Below are 20,600 nucleotides of genomic sequence, written 5' to 3'. Positions count from 1 at the left end.
TGGGAGTCTCGTCTCCCCAACAAGACAGAGATGTTAGTCTACTACTACTATGTTCCCCCCCCCTCCCCCAAACTGGCAAAGCCTGGATAGGTTCCCCTTCCTGTCTTCCTTACAGAAGAGGTGAGCACAGGAATAGGTTAAAAACTGGGTATAAAAGGATATTTATAGAATTAAATTGAAGAGTTTAAAAATTAAAGAATTTGCGAGTTGGAAAGAATTTCAGCAGTCATATAGGCCAACTTGCAGCCAAAAGGAATCCTCACTATAATCCATCTAACAAGTAGTCATCTGGCCTCTACGTGAAGACCTCCAATGAGGGGGAAACCGCTACCTCCCAAGGAAGCCCATTCTACTTCTAGACAGTTTTAATGGTCAGAAAACTTTTCTTGACATCAAGCCTCAATTTACCTCTTTGTAGCTTCCAGCCAATGCTACTGAGTTCATCCAGAACGAGTCTGAGGCCTCTTCCAAATACTAGGTCTTGAACACTGGAAGACTACCATCTTGTCTCCCCTGAATCTTCTCTTCTCCTTACTACACATCCTCAGTTCCTTCAACTACTCATATAGTGTGGGCTCAAGGTCCTTCCCATCCTCACTGCCCTCTTTTGGATCTTCTCTAGACTATCACTGTCCTCTTTCAACCTCCAATACAGAATTAAATGCAATACTCCAGAGGCAGACTAGGCAAGGCACAGTCCAATAGGACTATCACCTCCTTATTTTTTAAAGCTATGTCTCTCTTAATGAGCCCTCCTTCCACGTAAACTCAAATAGCACTGCTCGTGCTGCTGGTGGATGCAATTTTCAGCGTCTACAATATTCAAAAAAATTGTTTCTTCTAACCACAGATCCTTTCCTGCTGTATGCTGTCCTATATTCCTCACTCCATTGCAGGTGAGCTGTCTGAGCATCTATGTGAGGTCATATAAGGCTAGGTAGGGTTCCCAACCTGGATCTATCTGCATGAGCAAAATGTTGAAGTCACTAACCTTCTAACTGTTTCTGGACTCTCCTTAGTTCCTTCAGAATGGAGCTGATCTCCTAGGGAAAAGAAAGAAAGAGTCACACACATCGACATTGGAAAGGCTCTCATAGGTCTTGTACAAATCATTTTATTTCTTTTTAAAAATTTTTTTAGTACAATTTTATTTTCAACTCTAAACTTTCTCTGCTTCCACACCCTTCTTCACCCATTGAGAAAGCAAGAAAAACAAAACCCATTACAATATATACAGTCAGACACAACAAATTCCCACATTCGCAAGGTTCAATGTGTATACATACAAATACTTACACATATATATGTAAAAAGAAAGAAAAAAAGATGTTTTAATTTGCTCTCTGAGTTCATCAATTTTTTATCTGGAATTGGATAGTATTTTTTTTTTTAATCATGAGTACTTTGGGACTGTGTGGTTGTTCATTGTGTTGTCTTTCAAAGTTTATTATTGTGTTGTCTTTCAAAGTTGATTATCTTAGCAATAATTGGTGTTATTGTTATTACATAACATATTGTATAATTAGATATATTTATGTTTATTATTTAAATATTAAATATTTTAAATTAGTAAAAATTAAATATTTAAATACTATAATATATAATTATATAATAATTATTGTTATTGTATAAATTGTTCTACTGGTTCTTTTCACTTCACTTTGCAACAGTTCATATAGGTCTTCTCAGATTTTTCTGAAACCATATCCTTTTTCTTACATTTCTTAGAATAATATTCCATCACATTTATATACCATAACTTGATCACTCATTCCCTAGTTGATGGGCATCCCCTCAATTTCTAATTCTTTGTCTCCACAGAAAAAAATGCCATAAATGTTTTTGTATACATGGGTCCTTTTCTTCTATCTTTTGTCCTTGGAGGTACAGACATCTTGTAATAGCATTATTACTGGGTCAAAGGGTATGAACAATTTAATAATTTTGGGGGGTTTGGTTCCAAATTGCTTTCCAGAATGGATGAACCAGTATATTAGTATATGTATTTTCCCATAGTCCCTCGAGCATTTGTTGTTTGCCTTTTCTGTTATCTTAGTGAATCTAATGGGCATAAGGTGGTACCTCAGAGTTGCTTTAATTTATTTCTCTAATTAGTGATTTAGAAAATGTTTATATGACTATCAATAACTTGGCTTTCTTCCTTTGAAAACTGTCTATTCAGATCGACTGGGGAATGATTCTTATTCATGTAAATTTAACAGTTCTCAAATCTTAGAAATGAAGCCTTTATCAGAAAAATTTACAGTGAAGATTTTTTTTCCCATAATTTCCTGCTTTTCTCCTAATTTTAGCTAGATTGGTCTTGTTTGTGTAAAAACTTTTTAATTTTATCTAATCAAAATTTTCCATTTTGCCTCCTGTGAATATCCCTCTCTTGTCTGGATATGAACTCTTCTCCTATCCATAGATCTGTCAGGTAATTTCTTCCATGCTCCACTAATGTAATTTGCTCATGATATCATCTTTAACATCTAAATCATGTACCCCTTTTGAGCTCAATTTGGTATAAAGTGAGATGTTAATCTATGCCTTCTTTCCATTAGACTACTTTCTACTTTTACCTGATTTTTTTTTTTTTTTGCTTTTTGGAGGGGGGAAGGTAGAGCTATTGGAGCTAAGTGACATGCCCAAGGTCACATAGCTAGTTTTTGTGTTAAGCATCCGAGGTCAGATTTGAACTCAGGTCCTCCTGACTCCAGGGCCAGTGCTCTATTCACTGCACCCCCTATCCACCCCAACTTTACCTGATTTTAAAAAAACTTTCTGTAGTACTGGAATTGTTTTTAAATATTTGGCAGAATCATTTATAAGTCCATTTGGTCCTGGGTCTTTTTCCTTTGAAGTTAATTTATGGCTTGTTCAATTTCTTTTTCTAAGACAGGGTTATTTAAATATTCTATATCCTATTCTGTTAAACTGGACAATTTTATTATGTGGTCCCATTGTTATAATTATCTTTGGTAAAATAATATTAAGTGTTTCTATAACTTGTTCTTTGACACCATGCATTCTTTAGAATGAAGTTCTTCAGTTTCCAATTAATTTTTAATATCTGTTTCAAAGGCCTTTCATTGAATGTAATTTTCATTGCATTATGGTCAGTAAAAGATACATTTGATATTTCTGCTTTTCTACATATATTTTTAAGATATTTACACCCTAATACAAAGTCAGTTTTTGTGACTGTGCCATGAACAGCTGAGAAATAGATATACTCCTTCCTAATCCCATTTAATATTCTCCAGAGATTTATCATATCTAACTTTTCTAAAATTATATGCAGGTCCTTAGCTTCTTATTTTGTGGTTCAATTTATCTAAGCCTGAGAAATATAAATTGACACCCCCCACTATTTGAGTTTTTCTGTCTATTTTTCTTGTAATTTAACTTTTTCTTGACAAATTTAGAAAGTATGCCATTTTGTTCATTTTATGTTTTTTATTGATATTAATTCATCATCTATGGTACCTTTTTAGCAAAATGGAGTTTTTCGGTTCATGTCTTTTAAAGTGGTCTATTTTTGCCTTTGCTTTATCTGAGATCATGATTACTGCTCTTGTCTTTTTACTTCAGCTGAAGCATAATAGATTCTGCTCCAGCCCCTTATTTTAACTCTGTGTGTATCTTTCTGCTTCAAGTGTGTTTCTTGTAAACAACAAATTGTGTGATTCTGATTTCTAACCCAATCTGCTATCCCTTTCCATTTTGTGGGTGTGTTTATCACATTCACAGTTATGACTGCTAATGGTGTTATTTCCTTCCATCTTATTGTCTTATACTTAATCTTCCCTTTTTTTTTGCTGCTGCTCTTGAAGACTATACTTTGCTTTGGACCAATAACTCCCTTATTCTCCCCCCTTCCTATTTTCTACTGGGTAAGGTAATTTTTGTACTCAGTTGTGTGTATATGTATTCTTCCTTCCTTTAATGAGTTCAAATGAACGTGAGGTTTAGGTGTTGTCTGCTCCCCCCCCCCCCACACACACACACATTGTCTCCTTGTTGTATAAATTTTTATCACATCCCATTTATGTGACACACTTTTCCCCATTGTTCCTTTCCCTTCTCCCCCCTCTCACTGCCTCCCACCCATTCAATTCTTCTTTTGAGATCATCCAAACACAACAGAATCACACCCAGGTCCTCTACCCAATTTGTCTCCCTCTATGACCCCTAGGGATGATAAAGTTTTGATGGGTTGCATGTGTCATCTTCCCATATAAGAATGTAAACAGTTTAACCTTATTTAATCTCTTATGATTTCCGAATCATGTTTACTTTTCGATCCCTCTCTTTATTTCTATGCTTGTATGTCAAATTATCTGCTCAGCTCTGGTCTTTTCCTCAGGATTGCTTTGAAGTTCTCTAATAATTATTATTTTAATTATTAATATAATAATTAATATATTATATTAATATAATTTATATATTATAAAATGATATCTAATGTATTATTATAAAATATATTAATATAATAATAATTAATAACAAATAACTATTTTTTCCCCTGTAGGATTATACTGTTTTTCTGAGTAGTTTATTCCTAGTTGTAAGCCTAGGTCCTTTATCTTCCAGAATATCATAATTCAAGCCCTACAGTCCTTTAGAGTGGTGGCTGCTAAATCTTACACGATACTATTTGTGGAGCCTTGGTAGTTAAATTATTTCTTTCTGGATACTTGCACTATTTTTTCCTTGACCTGGGTTGGGGTTTCTTTCAAAAAGTGACTGGTAGATTCTTTTGATTTCTACTTTGTCCTCTGGTTCCAAGATATCTGGGCAGTTTTATGATTTCTTGAAATGTGATATCTAGATTCTTTTGTTGTTGTTAATGGCTTTTAAGTACTCCAATGATTCTTAAATTATCTCTCCTTGATCTGTTTTTCAGGTCAGTTATTTTTCCTATGAGATATTTCACATTTTCTTCTATTTCTTCAGTCTTTTGATTTCATTTTATTATTTAAGTCATTAGCTTCCATATGGCTATTCTAATTTTCAAAGAGTTACTTTCTTTGACAAGGTTTCCCATCTTTTTTTAGACTGTTAATTCTCTTTAAATATTTTTCTTCTCAAGTTCTTAACTATTTTCTTATTCTTTCCTCTACTTCACTCAACTGGTTTTTTAAACCATTACTTAGCTCCTTCTTTAACTCTTGCTTTAGATTTTTTTTTTTAGGAATTCTTCTTGGATTTTCACCCAATCTGCATTTTTCTTCAAGTTTTTTCTGGTAGATGTTTTAGTCATTATCTTCTTCTGCATTTGCATCCTGAGCTTCCTTGTCCCCATAACAGCTCTTTGTTGTCAGGTTCTTTTTTTGTTTGTTTGCTTATTCTTCCAAGTCTTGACTATAGCCTTTATATTAATGCTAGACTCTGGGTACTTCCAGGGGGATGTCTGGTTTAAATGTCTGCCCTCTTATTTCCTTTTGCTGCTTTCACAGCTCAGTCTGGGGACCTGCAAGCTTTTGGGGTTTTCAAAGTGATGTGATACAAAAGGAGGTCTGTTTATTCCTGGTCTGAGTTAAGTTCCTAGACCAACTTTTGTTCTATCAGTTTGTTTCTGGTTGAGAGTTTCAACAGGCTGCTGTTTGACTCAGCCACTATTGGTCTATGGGAAGGTTCTGTGAGTTTTTAGCATCTGAACTGATGACTCTACTTTGGTTTAAGTACAGGGTGGGGAACCTGCAGCCTCCAGGCCACATGTGGCCCTCTAGGTCCTCAAGTGTGGCCCTTTGACTTAACCCAAACTTCACAGAACAAATCCCCTTAATAAAAGGATTTTAGATTCTATTGCTTCCTCTCACTCCACCACATTTTGATTATGTATTGTTTCTATTGTCCCTGCTATTAAAAAAAAATCACATGTACAACTTCTAAATCAATCTAACTAATATCACTGAGAATTCTAGTTTAAAAAATGATACCTTCTTATTTGTCAGATCTTCTTGTATCTATAGCTCCTAGATTTTGTTATGTAGTATTTTATTGGAATAGTAAAATCAGACCAGTCTTTGTACTTTTTCCACTAGTAGAAAAACATTGTATCCTTTTTTACATGCAATGTAGAATTGAATGTAATTTTTATTGCATTATGGTCAGTAAAAGATACATTTGATATTTCTGCTTTTCTACATCTATTTGTAAGACATTTATGTCCTAATACAAAGTCAGTTTTTGTGAATGTGCCATGAACATCTGAGAAATAGATATACTCCCTCCTAATTCCATTCAATATTCTCCAGAGATTTATCATATCTAACTTTTCTAAAATTCTATGCAGGTTCTTAGCTTCTTATTTTTTGGTTCAACTTATCTAAGCCTGAGAAAGATAAATTGACATCCCCCACTATTCAAGTTATACTCTATTTTTCCTGACTTATTAAAGTCAGGACTTTACTGACTTATTAAATTATTACCTAAATTATTTGCTAAAACAACAAAATCAATTTTCATTTTGAAAGGTCTTATCACATTACTTGCATCCTAAACCATCAATACTGGAGGGAGAGGGAGAGAGGGAGGGAGAGAGAGAGAGAAACAGACAGAGACAGAGAGAGAGATATCTGAGTTCAAATTCAGCCTCAGGCTAGCTGTGTGACCCTGGACAAGTTACTTAACCACTGTTTGTCTTAGTTTCCTAAATTGCAAAATGAAGATAATAGCACCCACTCCCCCAGACTGTTGTGAGAATCAAATGAGACAATATTTTGTAAGGTGTCTAACACATAATAGGTGCTTAATAAATGCTTGTCCCCTTCCCTTCCCCTCTCAAGGGCCCCAGTCAAAGCCAGGCTACAAACCCTGCTGTTCACTCACCTTGTTAGATGTTTTCAGGATGGGCACTTCATTTTCTGAGTTAATCTTGGCCTCCATATCTTCCCAGGTTCTTTCCGTGTTCTGGAAGAGGATCCTGTAGATACATTGCTGCTTACCTCCAGGAAAAGGCAGAGGCTTGTCTAAACCCACACTGTCAACCTTTCTTTGCTTTTCTGGGATTCTTCAGTTGTGGAACACCAACAAATGAGCATGGCTATGTGTATCACTCTGTATGCCCATGGGATAAGGATCCCTGGCTTTGGAGTTAGAAGACCTAGCTGTCTGCCTGCCTGCCTCAGTTTCCTCAACTGTAAAATGAGGATAATAATAGCATCTACCTCCCTGGGATGTTGTGAGGATCAAATAAAATAATAATTATAAAGCACTTATTGTGCCTGACACATAGTAGGTGCTTAATACTTGTCTTCCCTCCCTCCATCCATCCCTCTCCTTCCTTTCTTCCTTCCTTGAACATTCTCAGTGACACATCTAAAGGTAATGACTGGGATTCACAATCAAAGACCTGTATTTGAACCATGGCTCTTATGGTCACTCACTGTGACCAGCTGAACTTACTAGTCATGTAAGCCTAGCCTCAATAAATCTGACCTCCCTCCTCTGTACAATGTGAGTAAGACTTTGTACTTACAGCCTCACAGAGTTTTGAAAGGATAAAAAGTTGGAGGTAAGTGTGACACTGTGATTATATGATGTTTGTGGGCATGTCTCTATGTGTGAGCTCATGTGTATGACGGTAGCTATGTGTCCTTGGGTACAAGGGGGCATTCACATAGATACTGCGCCATTGTGCACAGATACATGGGGTGGGTGACTGAGTTGGAGCCCCAAAGTTTCCTTTTCCAGCTTCCCCCAGATCCCTATAGGGCATATATAGGTCCCTATAGGACCCCCAGACAATTTTCCCATCTCCTCAACACTTGTAGACACCTCCTTCTTAGCATATCTTCTATTTCCTTAAGACCCTTAAGTTCTAAGTTCCCAGAAAAAATGGCAGAAGACATGAGTTTAAATCCTGGCTCTGCCAAAACCAGTGAAAATTTGAGCATGCCACTTCATATTCATTCTCTCTCTCTCTCTCTCTCTTTTTCTCTATCTCTCTCCCCCCACCTCTCTCTCTCTCCTCGCTCTCTCTTTCCCTCTCCCTCTCTCTCTCCCCTCCCTTCCTTTCCCTCCCTCCCTCTCTCTCTCTCTTTCCCTCTCTCCCTACCTCCCTCTCCCTCTCCCTTCCTTTCCCTCCCTCCCTCTCTCTCTGTCTTTCTCTCCCTCTCTCTCTCTGTCTCTCTCTCTCCCTCCCTCACTTCCTTTCCCTCCCTCCCTCTCTCTCTGTCTCTCCCTCTCTCTCTGTCTCTGTCTCTCTCTCCCTCTTTCTCTGTCTCTGTCTCTCTCTCTTTCTCTCTCTCCCCCACCTCTGTAAAATGAGCACAGACTAGATAATCTCTAAGGCTGCTTCTAGCTCTATTAGCCCTTAAGATCCTCAGCCCAGGCTGTCATTAGGTTCCTCAAATAATGGCCAGAAGGATGTGAGGCAGGTCCTGTCTGAAGCCAAGGACCCAGAGGCTCCAGTCCCTCTCCCAAGAAAAGCAAGGAGTATGCTGCTAAATGTTTAACAACCAGCTCTCTTTAACAACTAGCTCTCTAAGAAAAAAAAAAGACCAATGTATGCATGATAGACTTTTATGTTTAATCTGCATTAATAACATTTTCTCCATCACTTTCTTAAGTCTAGAATCAACAAAATAATAAATCAAGCTCTGATTGGAAGTGTTTGCCTATTTCCAAGAAGTAAATGTTCACACTGAAAATTTAACAATTTGCTCTTGTGATAGCTCCAGCACACCCTTGAGAAGGGCTCCTAGAGAAGCACTGGATTTTACAGCCATGAGTCCCGGGTTTGAATCTCAGCTTTAATCCTTACCACCTGCACGTTCCTAGTCAAGTCATAACCTCTGGGCCTAATCTTCTTCCTCCATAAAATAAAGGGACTGAACTAGATCAACAGTTCTCTAACTATGGTCTATAGACCCTTGGGAGTCTCCACAACCCTTTTGGGGGATCTGCAAGGTCAAAATTATTTTTCATAATCATTCTGTTATTTGCCTATTAAAATACTCCCCCTTCCAACTACACATCTGTGTGAAGCCAGATTTTCTTCATATGCTTTGACCAAAACAACAGATCATTACAGATTGAATGCAGAAGCAGATAAGAGAATACAACTGTCTTCTATTAAGCTAGGCTGTAAAGAGATCTGAAAAAATATGTTAAACAATACCACTATTCTCACTAATTTTATTTGTTTTAGAAAAGTTATTTTTAATAAAAATATATTATTTATATTAATGCATCATGGGCTTATTTTTAAATTAAATAATAAATATTTTTTATTTCTAATGCTGTATAAATAGATATAACCCACATAAACCACAAGTTCCTTGGGGTCCTCAATAATTTTTTTTTTAAAGCAATTGGGGTTAAGTAACTTGCTCAAGGTTATACAGCCAGGTGTTTCTGGGTGGGTGCTAAGCGTCTGAGCCTGGATTTGATCCCAGGTCATCCTGACTCTAGGGCCGGTGCTCTTACTCACTGTGCTACCTGGCCACCCCGGTCCTCAATAATTTTTAAGAGTTCTGAGTCCTTGGGTTCCTGAAACCAAAAAGTTTGATCTCCAAGGCCACTTCCCCTCTTAAATCCCATGATCCCAGAGCAGGGCCCTGAGGGTTTCCTGGCATAAGGAAAATAGACTGAGCTTCCTGCTAGAAGGAAAGACGAGGCCCCACATTCTGCTGGACAAGAGGCTCAATCACCAGGAACATTGTTCCCTCTTAATATTACTCACTCCCTGACCTCCAGATGCTCTCCTTCTTTATTCTTTCACCACCCCCATACCAAAGGAGACAAAGCACTGCAGGAAACTCACTTCATTTTCTCTGCAAGGTTTTCTGTGTTCTCCCGGATTGTGTGCGAAAGCTGGGAAACAGGATTCAGCATCAGGTTATCAAAGATCACCTGCAAGGAAGTTAGCATGAGCATGGTTAATATGGAAAATGGGTAGGGAACTTCTGGCCCAAGGGTCTGTATCATCCCTCAGCGCAGACTATATCTTCCCTACTATAATTCAAGAGACATTTATTAAGTACTTATTATAGCGAAGGCTCTATGCCAGATATCAAGATGAAACTTGGCAGAGACCTGCCCTCACAGAGCTTACCATCTAAAAAGAGGGCTGTGACATGTATATTTATCTTTGCCCTCTCCCATCCTGCCCAGTACCCAGAACAATGCCCTGTATTCAGAAGGCACTTAACAAATGTTTGCTAGTGCTAACCACAACAAAATAACTAGCATCTATCTATCTATCTATCTATCTATCTATCTATCTATCTATCTATCTATCTATCTATAGCTTTAAGGTTTACAAAGCACTTTACATATATTATATCATTTGATCCTTACAAAAATTCTATGAGATGGATTCTATTATTTAATATCTCTAATTTACACACAAAGGAACTAAGACTAAGGGAGGTTAAATAATTTGTCCAAGGTCATAGAACTAGTAAGTGACCAAGACAGGATTCAAACTCAGGTCCTCCTGTCTCCAAATGCATTACTGCATCCACAAAACCTTCCTGTCTTTGGCCCCCCACTCCCTCTACAAACTAGAGGGCTGCTGCCATACTGAGGCTCAGTCAACAAATGTGTGTTAAAAAAAACTACCGTATATAATGAACTCCACATTCTTAATTTTGAAAGGAAATGCATTTTTGGCTTCTCTAAGGGGGACAAAAACTAAGTTGAAACACCCCAACTTTCTAGTTTCTTTCTAGTTCATAGGTCATTTCCCATGACCTATGCCTATACTTCGCCACACACAGGCATGGTCCTATCCTTGACCTTGCCATCACCCACAAGTGCTCCACTTCCATGTTCATAAACTGAAGTTTTTTCACCTCATCCTAACCTATGGTGATTCTATCGTTCCCTCTGCCTTCCAATCCCTTATCTTGTTCTTTGTCTTCACCCTCCACTCCCTCCATCCCTCAGTTCTTTCCCAGGCCATTATCCTTGCACTGGCTTCCCGCTCCTTCCCCATCTTGACCCTTTGGTGAACTGGTTCAACTACACACTATTTTCTACTCTCACCCCTATCTCTGATCTTGCCCTGCCAGGTCACACCCTTGGATTACTCCCACCAACTGCTGCTTTTACTTGTTCACATACTGCTGAACAAAGATGGGGGCCCAGGGAATCACAAAACTGTTAACTGGGTCCACTAAATTTTTGTTCATCTTAATTGGTCTCTCACTGTAACAAAGCAAAACTTTTTTTGCTTTTGTGGAGGGGGGAAGTGACTTGCCCAAGGTCACACAGCTAGTAAGTGTTAAGTCTGAGGCCAGATTTCAACTCAGGTCCTCCTGACTCCATGGCCTGTGCTCTATTCACTGTGCCACCTAGCCGCCCCACAAAGCAATTCTTGTACATCTTCCTAATCAATTTACTGCCCCATTCACCACAGCAATTTTTTTCAATCCTATTCATCCCTTCTCAAACCTATCGTGGCTCTCCTTCCCCTATCTTCTCAGCAAAGAATCTTGCCTAATATTTCACTGAAAAAATTGAGACCATTCTCCAAGAGCTCCTTCTGTCTCCTATCACTCAGGTGCTTTCTGCCCCCATCTCCTCCTTCACTTCTGTCTTAAATGAAAAGATGGCCTGTCTTCTTGCCAAGTGATCCCATTCCATACTGTCTTCTCCAAAAGACTGTCCCTTTATCATCCCCACTCTCTCACTAATCTTCACTCTCTTCCTATCTACTGACTACCTCTCTACAAGCAAACCAATGTCTCCTCCATCCTCAAAAACTCCTCACTTGACCTGTCTATCCCCACTGGCTATTATCCTATATTTCTTGTCCTTTCCATCAATGAACTCTCTGATAAAACTGTCTACAATTGGTACCTCTATTTCCCTTCTTCTCACTCTCTTATTAATATCTCTGCAGTACAGCTTCTGACCTCAGCATTCAAATTAAACCCCCCTCCAAAGCTATCAATGATTTCTTAATTACTAATTCTAATGGCTTCTTCTTGATCCTCATCTTTCTTGACCTCTTTGCAGCTTTTGACATTGTTGATCACCCTCTTCTTGATAACTCCCTTTTCTCTAGGTTTCTAAGGCACTATCCCTTCCTGGTTCTCCTCCTACCAGTCTGACCTCTCCTCTCAGCCTCCTTTGCTGAATCTCCCACACCATGGCTGATAAAGGTGGGTGTCCCCAGGGATCTGTCCTAGATCCTCTTCTCCTCTCCATTTATAGCATCTCACCTGGTGTATCTCATCAGCTCCCACAATTCAAATATCATCTCTATGTTGATGATTTTCCGACCTATTTACCCTACCTTAATCTCTCTCCTTAACTACAGTCTTCCATTTCCAAATACCTACTGGACATTTCAAATTAGATGTCCTATAGACATCTTTTTAAAATTTTTATTTTCAGTTCCAAATCCTCTCCCTCCTTCTACTCCCTTCCTAATCCATTGAGAAGGAAAGAAATACAATATCTACTAAACATATGAAGTCATGCATAACATATTTCCACATTAGCCATGCTTCCTCGTGCACACACCCCACCTCCCCCCACCCCGAAACAAAAATAAAGAAAGGAAAAAAAATATGCTTCAATCTGTACTCTGAGTCCATCCATTCCTGATCTGGAGGTAAATAGCATTTTACATCCTGAGTCCTTTGGAGTTGTGGTAGGTCACTATATTGATGAGAGTTACTAAGTCTTTCACAGTTAACAATCTTTACAATGTTCCAATAGAAATTTTAAACTCAACATGCTCAAAATGGAACTTATTATCTTTCTCTCTGTGTCTAATGCCTATATTGTTGTCCAAAGCACCACCACCCTCCCAGTCACCCAGGCTTGCAACCTTACTCTCTTTCTCTTCACTCTCTCTCTCTCATCCTATCCATATCCAGTCAACTGCCAAGCCCTGTAGATCCTACTTTTCCCAAATCTCTCATATACGCCCCCTTTCTTTCCTCTGAAACTGCTGCTATTCCAGTACATCAACTCATCACCTCCTACTTGGACTACTGAAATTATCTGGTTGGTCTCCCTGCCTCTAGTCCATCCTTCCCTCAGTTAATCAGTGATCTTGCTAAAGCACACATCTGACCATCCCCCTATTCAATTCACTGTAGTGGTTCCCTGTCACCTTCGGAATCAAATATAAAATCCTTTGTTTGGCTTTTAAAGTCCTTCAGGAATGGGTCCCCTCCTACTTTTCTAGTCTTCTTACACGTTATTCCCTTCTGTATGATCCAGTGACACTGGCTGCTTTGTTGTTCCTTAGTGCAAGACACTCCCTCTCCGGATGCTGCATTTTCACTAGCTGTCCTCCCCATGTCTGGAATGCTCTCTCTCCCCATCTCTACCTCTTGCCTTCCTATAAATCTTAACTGAAATTCCACATTCTGCAAGAAGCCTTTCTTAGTCATTCTCAATACTAGCCTTCCCTCTGAGATTATCTCCAGCTTTTCCTGTCTATATCCTTCTTGAACATAGCTGTGTGCATGGTCTCCCCAGTTACAGTGTGAATTCCTTGAGGGCAGGGACTAGTTTTTCCTTTCTTTGTATGTTATGCAAGTTAGTACAGTGCCTGGTACATAGTATGGGCTTAATAAATGTTTGTTGACTTTTTATTCCTAGAGGCAGCTAGTTCATTCAGTGCTTAGAACACTGGGCCTGAAAGCAAGAAGACATGAGTTCAAATCCTGCCTCATATACGTATGAGCTGTATGACAAGTCACCTAACCTCTGTCTTAGTTTCCTCAATTATAAATTGAAGCTAATAATAGCACCTACCCAGGATTGCTGTGAGAATCAAATGAGGTTAATATTTGTACAATGCTTAGCACAGTATTTGGCACATAGTAGGTGCTTAATTCTTCCTTCCTTCCTTCCTTGTTCCCACTTTGGTCTTTCTGTGGGGTAAGTAATGATGGCAAGGACTATGGATTTGGAATGCTGTAGATACTATAAGATATGTTGGTTTGTTTTGTTGAACTGTATTTTCTGTGTTGCAAGACAAGGTTCAATTGGAATCTGAGGGTACACTGGAAAACAACTGATATAAAAACAAAAGACATCAGTGCAACCTTAAAAAACAAAAAAAAAAAAAAAAAAAAAAAAAAAACAAGAAAGAAATACAGAGTCATAGAATTACTATTAGGCAGCATTTTTCAGCCCCATTCAGCTGTATTTAAACCCCTTTGGGACTTATAGGCTGAATGTGGTCACCTGGAGCCTGTAGCAGGAGGCTTGTTTTTCAGGAATGCCCATACCTAGACACTTTGTGAATGGGCAGTGGGTCAAGAGGGTTGTGACATTCTCTGGGCCAGTAGAAGACTATATACACCCTGATGTGAGATTTTGTTTTGGGGCTCACTTTGAGAAGAGTTCTGTGATTTGACCAGACAAGACTCTGGGCAGCCATTGAGCCCCCCGACCGGCTTTGAAAACCCAGATGTTGTTACTTCCCTCTCTGGTAACTGGTATGTATGTAATGGTCTAGGTATGGATGTAATGGTCAGACAGGTAGAAGCCTGTCCATTGATTTTGTTTGTATTTTTTGTTTGCTTGTAACCTCTGTATTCTCTGAAGTTCGGGGTGATGACCTTTTTCCCCTGAACTAGGTAAATGACATATGTTTGACTAAAGCAAGATTGTTAACCCATTTTGAGTTGCTTTCCTTTAGAAAAGCAGATCTAAGAACCTGTGTTGACAGCCACCCTGGGTATGCTAGGGTGCTTGCTGCTACACACCCAAGGACCTGGATGGTCACATGTGGTCTTGAGGCCACAGGTTCCCCACCTCTGAAACCAATACCCACCCTAGGAGCTGGGGGTTTCCCCCCCAGCCCAAAGTTTCTGTTATAGCAGAAAAGGTACCAGTTCTGAAGCCAGAGGACCTGGGTTTGAACTCCCCTTTGAGGTTTCACTATCAGTATGACCTGTAAAGCCCCTTCCCAAACCTGAAGTTCTATAATCTGATGCTCTTTACAGATCTGACATCCTATTTCACTCAAACTCCCTGGGCCTCAATTTCCTCCCCTATAAAATAGTGGAATTGAGCTAGATGATCTCAGAAGTCCCTTCCAGTTATAGGTCTATGATGCTATGATCCCTCTTTTGGGAAGCCTTTGCAGACTATTCCATTCTATAATGATATCTCTCTTCTCTGAACCCCTGTCACACAAGACATAAAGTCTAGCTCTGGATCCCATAATGTTCTGGTCTCTTTGTAAGTCCAATCTTCCCAGTTCCCTTATAGTAGCTGCTTCTCTGTCTCCTTACTTGGTGGGTTCCCCCTGGGCACAAACTTGATCTGTTCTTTCTCCCCACCCACCTACCCAAGACTGTGAGCTCCCTGAAGGCTCGGATCTGTCCAACTGCTTCTGTCTCTGCCACAAGTGAGGTTGGCCTCAAGCAAAGGCATTCTGGTGCCAATTAAGGACTGAGGCTCTGATGAAACCAGCCCTTAGGGTCAGAATTCTTACCCTAAACTTTTTAAATTAAGAGGATACTTGGCACATAGTAGATACCCAACAGATATATGTTGAACTGAATGGGTAAATATGCCTCTTCTTAGTACCTGAGCTTTGGCTATATTACCTGGTTGGGGTGGGGGGAACCTGAGTGGGGAGAGTAAGGGTGGGTATGGGTGGGGAGAGGAGGCAGTACAAGGGCCAAGGTAAAATAGGTTTGGAGGCAGAGGGGGAAGCTGGAACATGCCTCTTGGACTTTGGGGGGCTGGAGGTGAAGACAAGATGGCAAAGGAGGGAAAGCATTCAGCCAAGCTCTCCCAACATTATCCTCTAAACAACCTTAAAATAACACCTCAAACTTAATTCTGAAGTGGCAGACACAACAAAAAGTCACAGTAAGACATTCTTCCAGTCCAAGACAACTTAAGATGTCAGGAAGAGGGATCTGTGACATGGGACACGATGGCTGGCCCATAGCCCACATGGATGAAACAATAGCGGTGGGATTAGGTAATGGCAACAGAAGCAGCAGAAGCAGCTTCTGGGAACTCTCAAGCCAGAGAGGGTAAGGGGACTTGGAAACTGGTCAGAAAGAGATAAGAGGAGACCCCTGTGCTAACAACAGATGCAGAACCAGATGCTGCTTGGCAAGTTCAATGCCTATACTCACTTCTTCAAGGGCAGAGAGGAACATTTTCAGTCAAGAGGGAGGGGGAGCTCTGAGGAATAGCATTACTTTTGGTGATGAGGGATTAGGGACCCTGAGGAACAGTGTTGCTTGTGACTCCAAGGGGACAGGGGCCCTGAGAAATACTACTGATTGCCGTCCCAAAGCATCAGGGACCCTTCCAGGGTAAGGACCAGAATGAAGACCAGGAGAGCAGTGACCACACCTCTTCCCATATCACAGCACCTCAGGAGAACTGAAAACTTCTAAAACCCGAGAACTAGCTCTGAAAAGAGTGGAGAAAAAAATCTGAAGCTTGAGACAGCACCCCTCTCCCCATGCCAGGAACAGGGTGTGGGGAGCCAAAGAAGCCTGGTTCAGAACTCAGATATTAAATCCTAATAGTGGACTTTAAAACAAGAATCTCTTTGAGATGTGACTTTTTGTTAAGTTAGCTCCTGAGTTCTTTGTTATGGGTTACACTTATAAGGATGTTACTTGAGTTCTGAGATCAATAGGCTATACCCCAAGATTTTAGTTATTGAGAGTAAAAATATTTGATTCAGCTCAGGTATCTTTGGGTGGTCAGCTCTAAACATGATGTCTTTTGAGGATTGCAGCTTTGGCTTTGAAGTTTGCTCTCAATTGTATCTGTTTATGACTGTGGCTGCATTAGCAGATACCCAAGGCCTAGATCAAAGGTCTTACCCTAAGACGTTGGTCTCCTAGATAACAAATCCTTATCAAATTATCTAATCCATGCTACTTCCAGGATACAACAGACTAGGTAATGATTAGAAAACTTGAGTCCTCTTCTTTCGTCTCATTGCTCTATAAAAACCTTGTCCTAAGAATCAATAAATGGAGTTCATTGTTCTTCCTTAAACTACCCACATGGCCTAGTCATTTCTTATTCACATCTCTGGATCATGCTAAGTGCTGGACACTGAGCAGCCCATGGCAACAGGGTTCAATTTTAACATAAAGTTCAAAATCAAGAAACAGAATAGGGAAAATGAGCAAACAACAACAACAAAAAAAAAAGATCGAAAAAAAAAAGATACTATAGTGACAGGGAAGATCAAGACACAAACTAAAAAGAAAAAAAAGACAATAGTAAAATGGCCATTAGCAAAGCCTCAAAGGAAAAAAAAATATGAATTGGACATAAGCCAAACAAGAATTCCTGGAAAAGTTAAAAACTGATTTTTAAAATCAAGTAAGAATGGTAAAAGAAAAATTAAGTAAAGAAATGTAAGCAAAGGAAGAAAATTATAAAAAAACAATTAACAACTCTGGTAAAAGACATGCGCGTGCACACACATACACATACACGTATTCAATTGGTAATAGAAATCTATCTTACCCAACAGGGAAGTAAGAAGGGAAGAGAATAAGAGAAAGGTGAGGGGGTGATAAAAAGGGAGGAGGGATAAAAGAAGGCAATGGTCAGAAGCAAAAGAGATTTTAGAGAAGGGACAGGATAAAAAGAGAGAGAGTGGAGTCAAGATGGCGGAGTAGAAACAGGACCTCTGCGCAGCTCCAGCTTCCATCTTCCCTAATTCATGTAAAAGGGGTCTCTGAACAAACTTTGGAGCTACAGAACCCACAAAATGACACAGAGAAGCTAGCCTTCCAATGAGGACAGCCCGGCAGGCTGGCAAGAATCAGCCAGCGCAGTGCTCTAGAAGCTGAGCCCAGGCCCACATGAGCCAGAGGTTTTAGCCCCAGGGCAAGCCTGACCAACCACTGGCTGGAGGGACTCCAAATCACCAGCACCTGTGGCTATCTCCAGAATTATCAACACATAGATGCTAAGGACAAAGTAAGAGATCAGTGCAGTGTGGACTTTGGGACCAGTAGTTGGGAGAGCTTTGGCTTTTGCCCCCAGGGCGAGAAGCTGCTGAGACGCCTCAGCGCAGTGCAGCTTCAGCTCCTGGCCTGCAGACTATGGGAGGACCAAGCGACCAGTCTGAGGGGTGATCACTCTTGCTTTAACCTGCTTGGATCTGGATTACAGTCTAGGGTGGAGGTCCTGGGGTATGTGACCACCTTGCCAGAGCATGTGGAGGCTTCAGAGAGGGCACCCAACTAATACCTCCGGCAGCAAAGAAAACCCCAGCATTTGAGCAGAAGTTCCCCTGTCTGGTGGCAGAGTCCTACTGTGGCAAAAAGCCCCAAAATCAAGTAAGTGAGTGTCAACATGACCAGGCAAAGGAAGCAAAGCAAACAGAAGAATCCAACATTAGACTCCTATTTTGGGGACAAAAAGGAGGAAAGCATGGAACAGGAAGAAGACAGTGAAGTCAGAAATCCTGCACCAAAAGCTTCAAAGGAAAATACGAGCTGGTTACAGGCCATAAAGGACCTGAAGAAGCTGATAAGAGAAGTGGAAGAAAAAATGGGAAGAGAAATGAGAACAATGCAAGAAAATTACAAAATGAGAGTCAACAGCCTGACTAAGGAAAATAACACCTTAAATGGCAAAAGAGGCTCAAAAAGGCAATGAGGAGAAGAATGCCTTAAAAAGTCCAATTTGCCAGATGGAAAAAGAATCTCAAAAGCTCACTGAGGAGAATCATTGCTTCAGAATTAGATTGGAGCAAATGGAAGCTAATGACTTTATGAGAAATCAAGATGCTGTTAAAGAGATCCAAACAAATGAAAGAATAGAAGGCAACGTGAAATATCTCATGGGAAAAACCACTGTCCTGGAAAATAGATCCAGGAGAGATCATTTAAAAATTATTGGACTACCTGAAAGCCATGATCAAAGAAAGAACCTAGAAATCATCCTCCAAGAAATTCTCAAGAAAAACTGCCTTGATGTTTTAGAACCACTGGGCAAAATAGAGGTTGAAAGAACCCACCAATCACCTCCTGAAAAAGATCCCAAAAAGAAAACTCCTAGGAATATTACAACCAGGTTCCGGAATTCCCAGATTAAGGAGAGAATATTACAAGCAGCCAGGAAGAAACAATTTGAATATTGTGGAAACACAATCAGGATAACCCATAATCTGGCAACTTCTATACTGAGGGATCGAAGGGCCTGGAATCTGATATTCCGGAGGTCAAAGGAGCTGAGATTAAAACCAAGAATCACCTACCCAGCAAAACTGAGTATCATGTTTCAGGGGAAAATATGGTCATTCAGTGGAATAGAGGACTTTCAAGTATTCTTTTTTTTTTTAAGCAATCAGGGTTAAGTAACTTGCTCAAGGTTACACGGCCAGGTGTTTCTGGGTGGGTGCTAAGTGTCGGAGCCCGGATTCAATCCCCAGGTCATCCCGACACTGGAGCCAGTGCTCTTACTCTCTGTGCTACCTGGCCGTCCCGACTTTCAAGTATTCTTGAAGAAAAAACCAGTGCTGAATAGAAAATCTGACATTCAGATACAAGAAGCAAGAGAAGCATGAGAAGGTAAACAGGGAAAAGAAATCATAAGGAACTTATCAAAGTTGAACTATTAACATTCCTACATGGAAAAAAGATAATTGTAACTGATGAAACTTTTCTCGGTATGAAAATAATTGAAGGGAATAGAAATATATATATATATATATATATATATATGTATATATAATTTATTTATTTATTTATAGTCTTTACCGAAGGGCATATAGGTGGATGATTACATATGTGAATGTGTATATATATATGTTTACAGGTATACATAAATAGAGGGCACAGGACCAATCTAATAGGAAGGGATGATACTTAAAAGGTGAAATTAAGAGGTGAGAGAGGAATATAATGAGAGGAGATGGGGAGAGACAGAATGGGGTAAACTATCTCATACAGAAGAGGCAAGGGATAAGGGGTACAATGGAGGGGAAGAACAGGAAGGCATAAGGGAATGGGTCAACCTTATACTCACTGAATTTGGCTCAGGGAGGGATTGACATACATACTAAACAGGGTATCTCACCCTACAGGAGAGTAGGGGGGGAAGGAGATGAGAGAGGGGATAATGGAAGGAAGGGCAAGCTGGGGGGAGGGAAGTTGGAAGCACCTACTTTTGAAAAGGGACAGGACCAAAGTAGAGAATAGCTAAAATGGGAGATGGGATAGGAGGGAGGGAAATATAATCAGTGTTCTACAATTTATCTACTATGGTAATGTTTTGCATTAGCTACACATGTACAACCTATATTGAATTGCTTATCTTCCCAGTAAGGGTGGGTGACAAGGGAGGAAGGGAATGAATCTGTAATTCAAAGTTTTAAAACCAAATGTTAAAATATATATATATGCTATTATCTAAAAAAAAAAGAGAGAGAGAAAGATAAAGAAAATAATGCAGGGAAATGCAGTTAGTAATCATAACTGTGAGTGTATACTAGATGAACTCACCCACAAAATGGAAGCTGATAGCAGAATGGATTAGAAAATGGAATTCAGAGGGCAGCTAGATGGTGCAGTGAACAGACCACTGGCCCTGGAGACAGGAGGACCTGAGTTCAAATTCGGCCTCAGACACTTAACACACACACACACACACACACACACACACAC

The 20,600-nt window shown here is 39.8% G+C and overlaps 1 protein-coding gene across 3 annotated transcripts in view; it reads right to left on the bottom strand.

Annotated features, from left to right (window-relative positions):
* Nucleotides 1-20,600, bottom strand: part of CEP170B (centrosomal protein 170B) — a 132,719-nt gene that overhangs the window by 4,682 nt on the left and 107,437 nt on the right. For all 3 annotated transcript variants that reach the window (XM_069103834.1, XM_069103836.1, XM_069103835.1), the window contains 3 exons: nt 9,776-9,864; nt 6,838-6,931; nt 992-1,043 (listed from right to left, as the gene is read on the bottom strand). In XM_069103834.1, coding sequence (XP_068959935.1) covers nt 992-1,043; nt 6,838-6,931; nt 9,776-9,864 — 235 coding nt within the window. The remainder of the gene's footprint in view (nt 1-991; nt 1,044-6,837; nt 6,932-9,775; nt 9,865-20,600) is intronic.

The sequence above is a fragment of the Petaurus breviceps genome, unplaced genomic scaffold (genome assembly GCF_028583685.1).
Source record: "Petaurus breviceps papuanus isolate PSGF00001 unplaced genomic scaffold, PetGlider_PUasm1.0 64, whole genome shotgun sequence".
Classification (NCBI taxonomy): Eukaryota; Metazoa; Chordata; class Mammalia; order Diprotodontia; family Petauridae; genus Petaurus; species Petaurus breviceps.
This window is presented reverse-complemented; position numbering and strand designations above follow the sequence as displayed.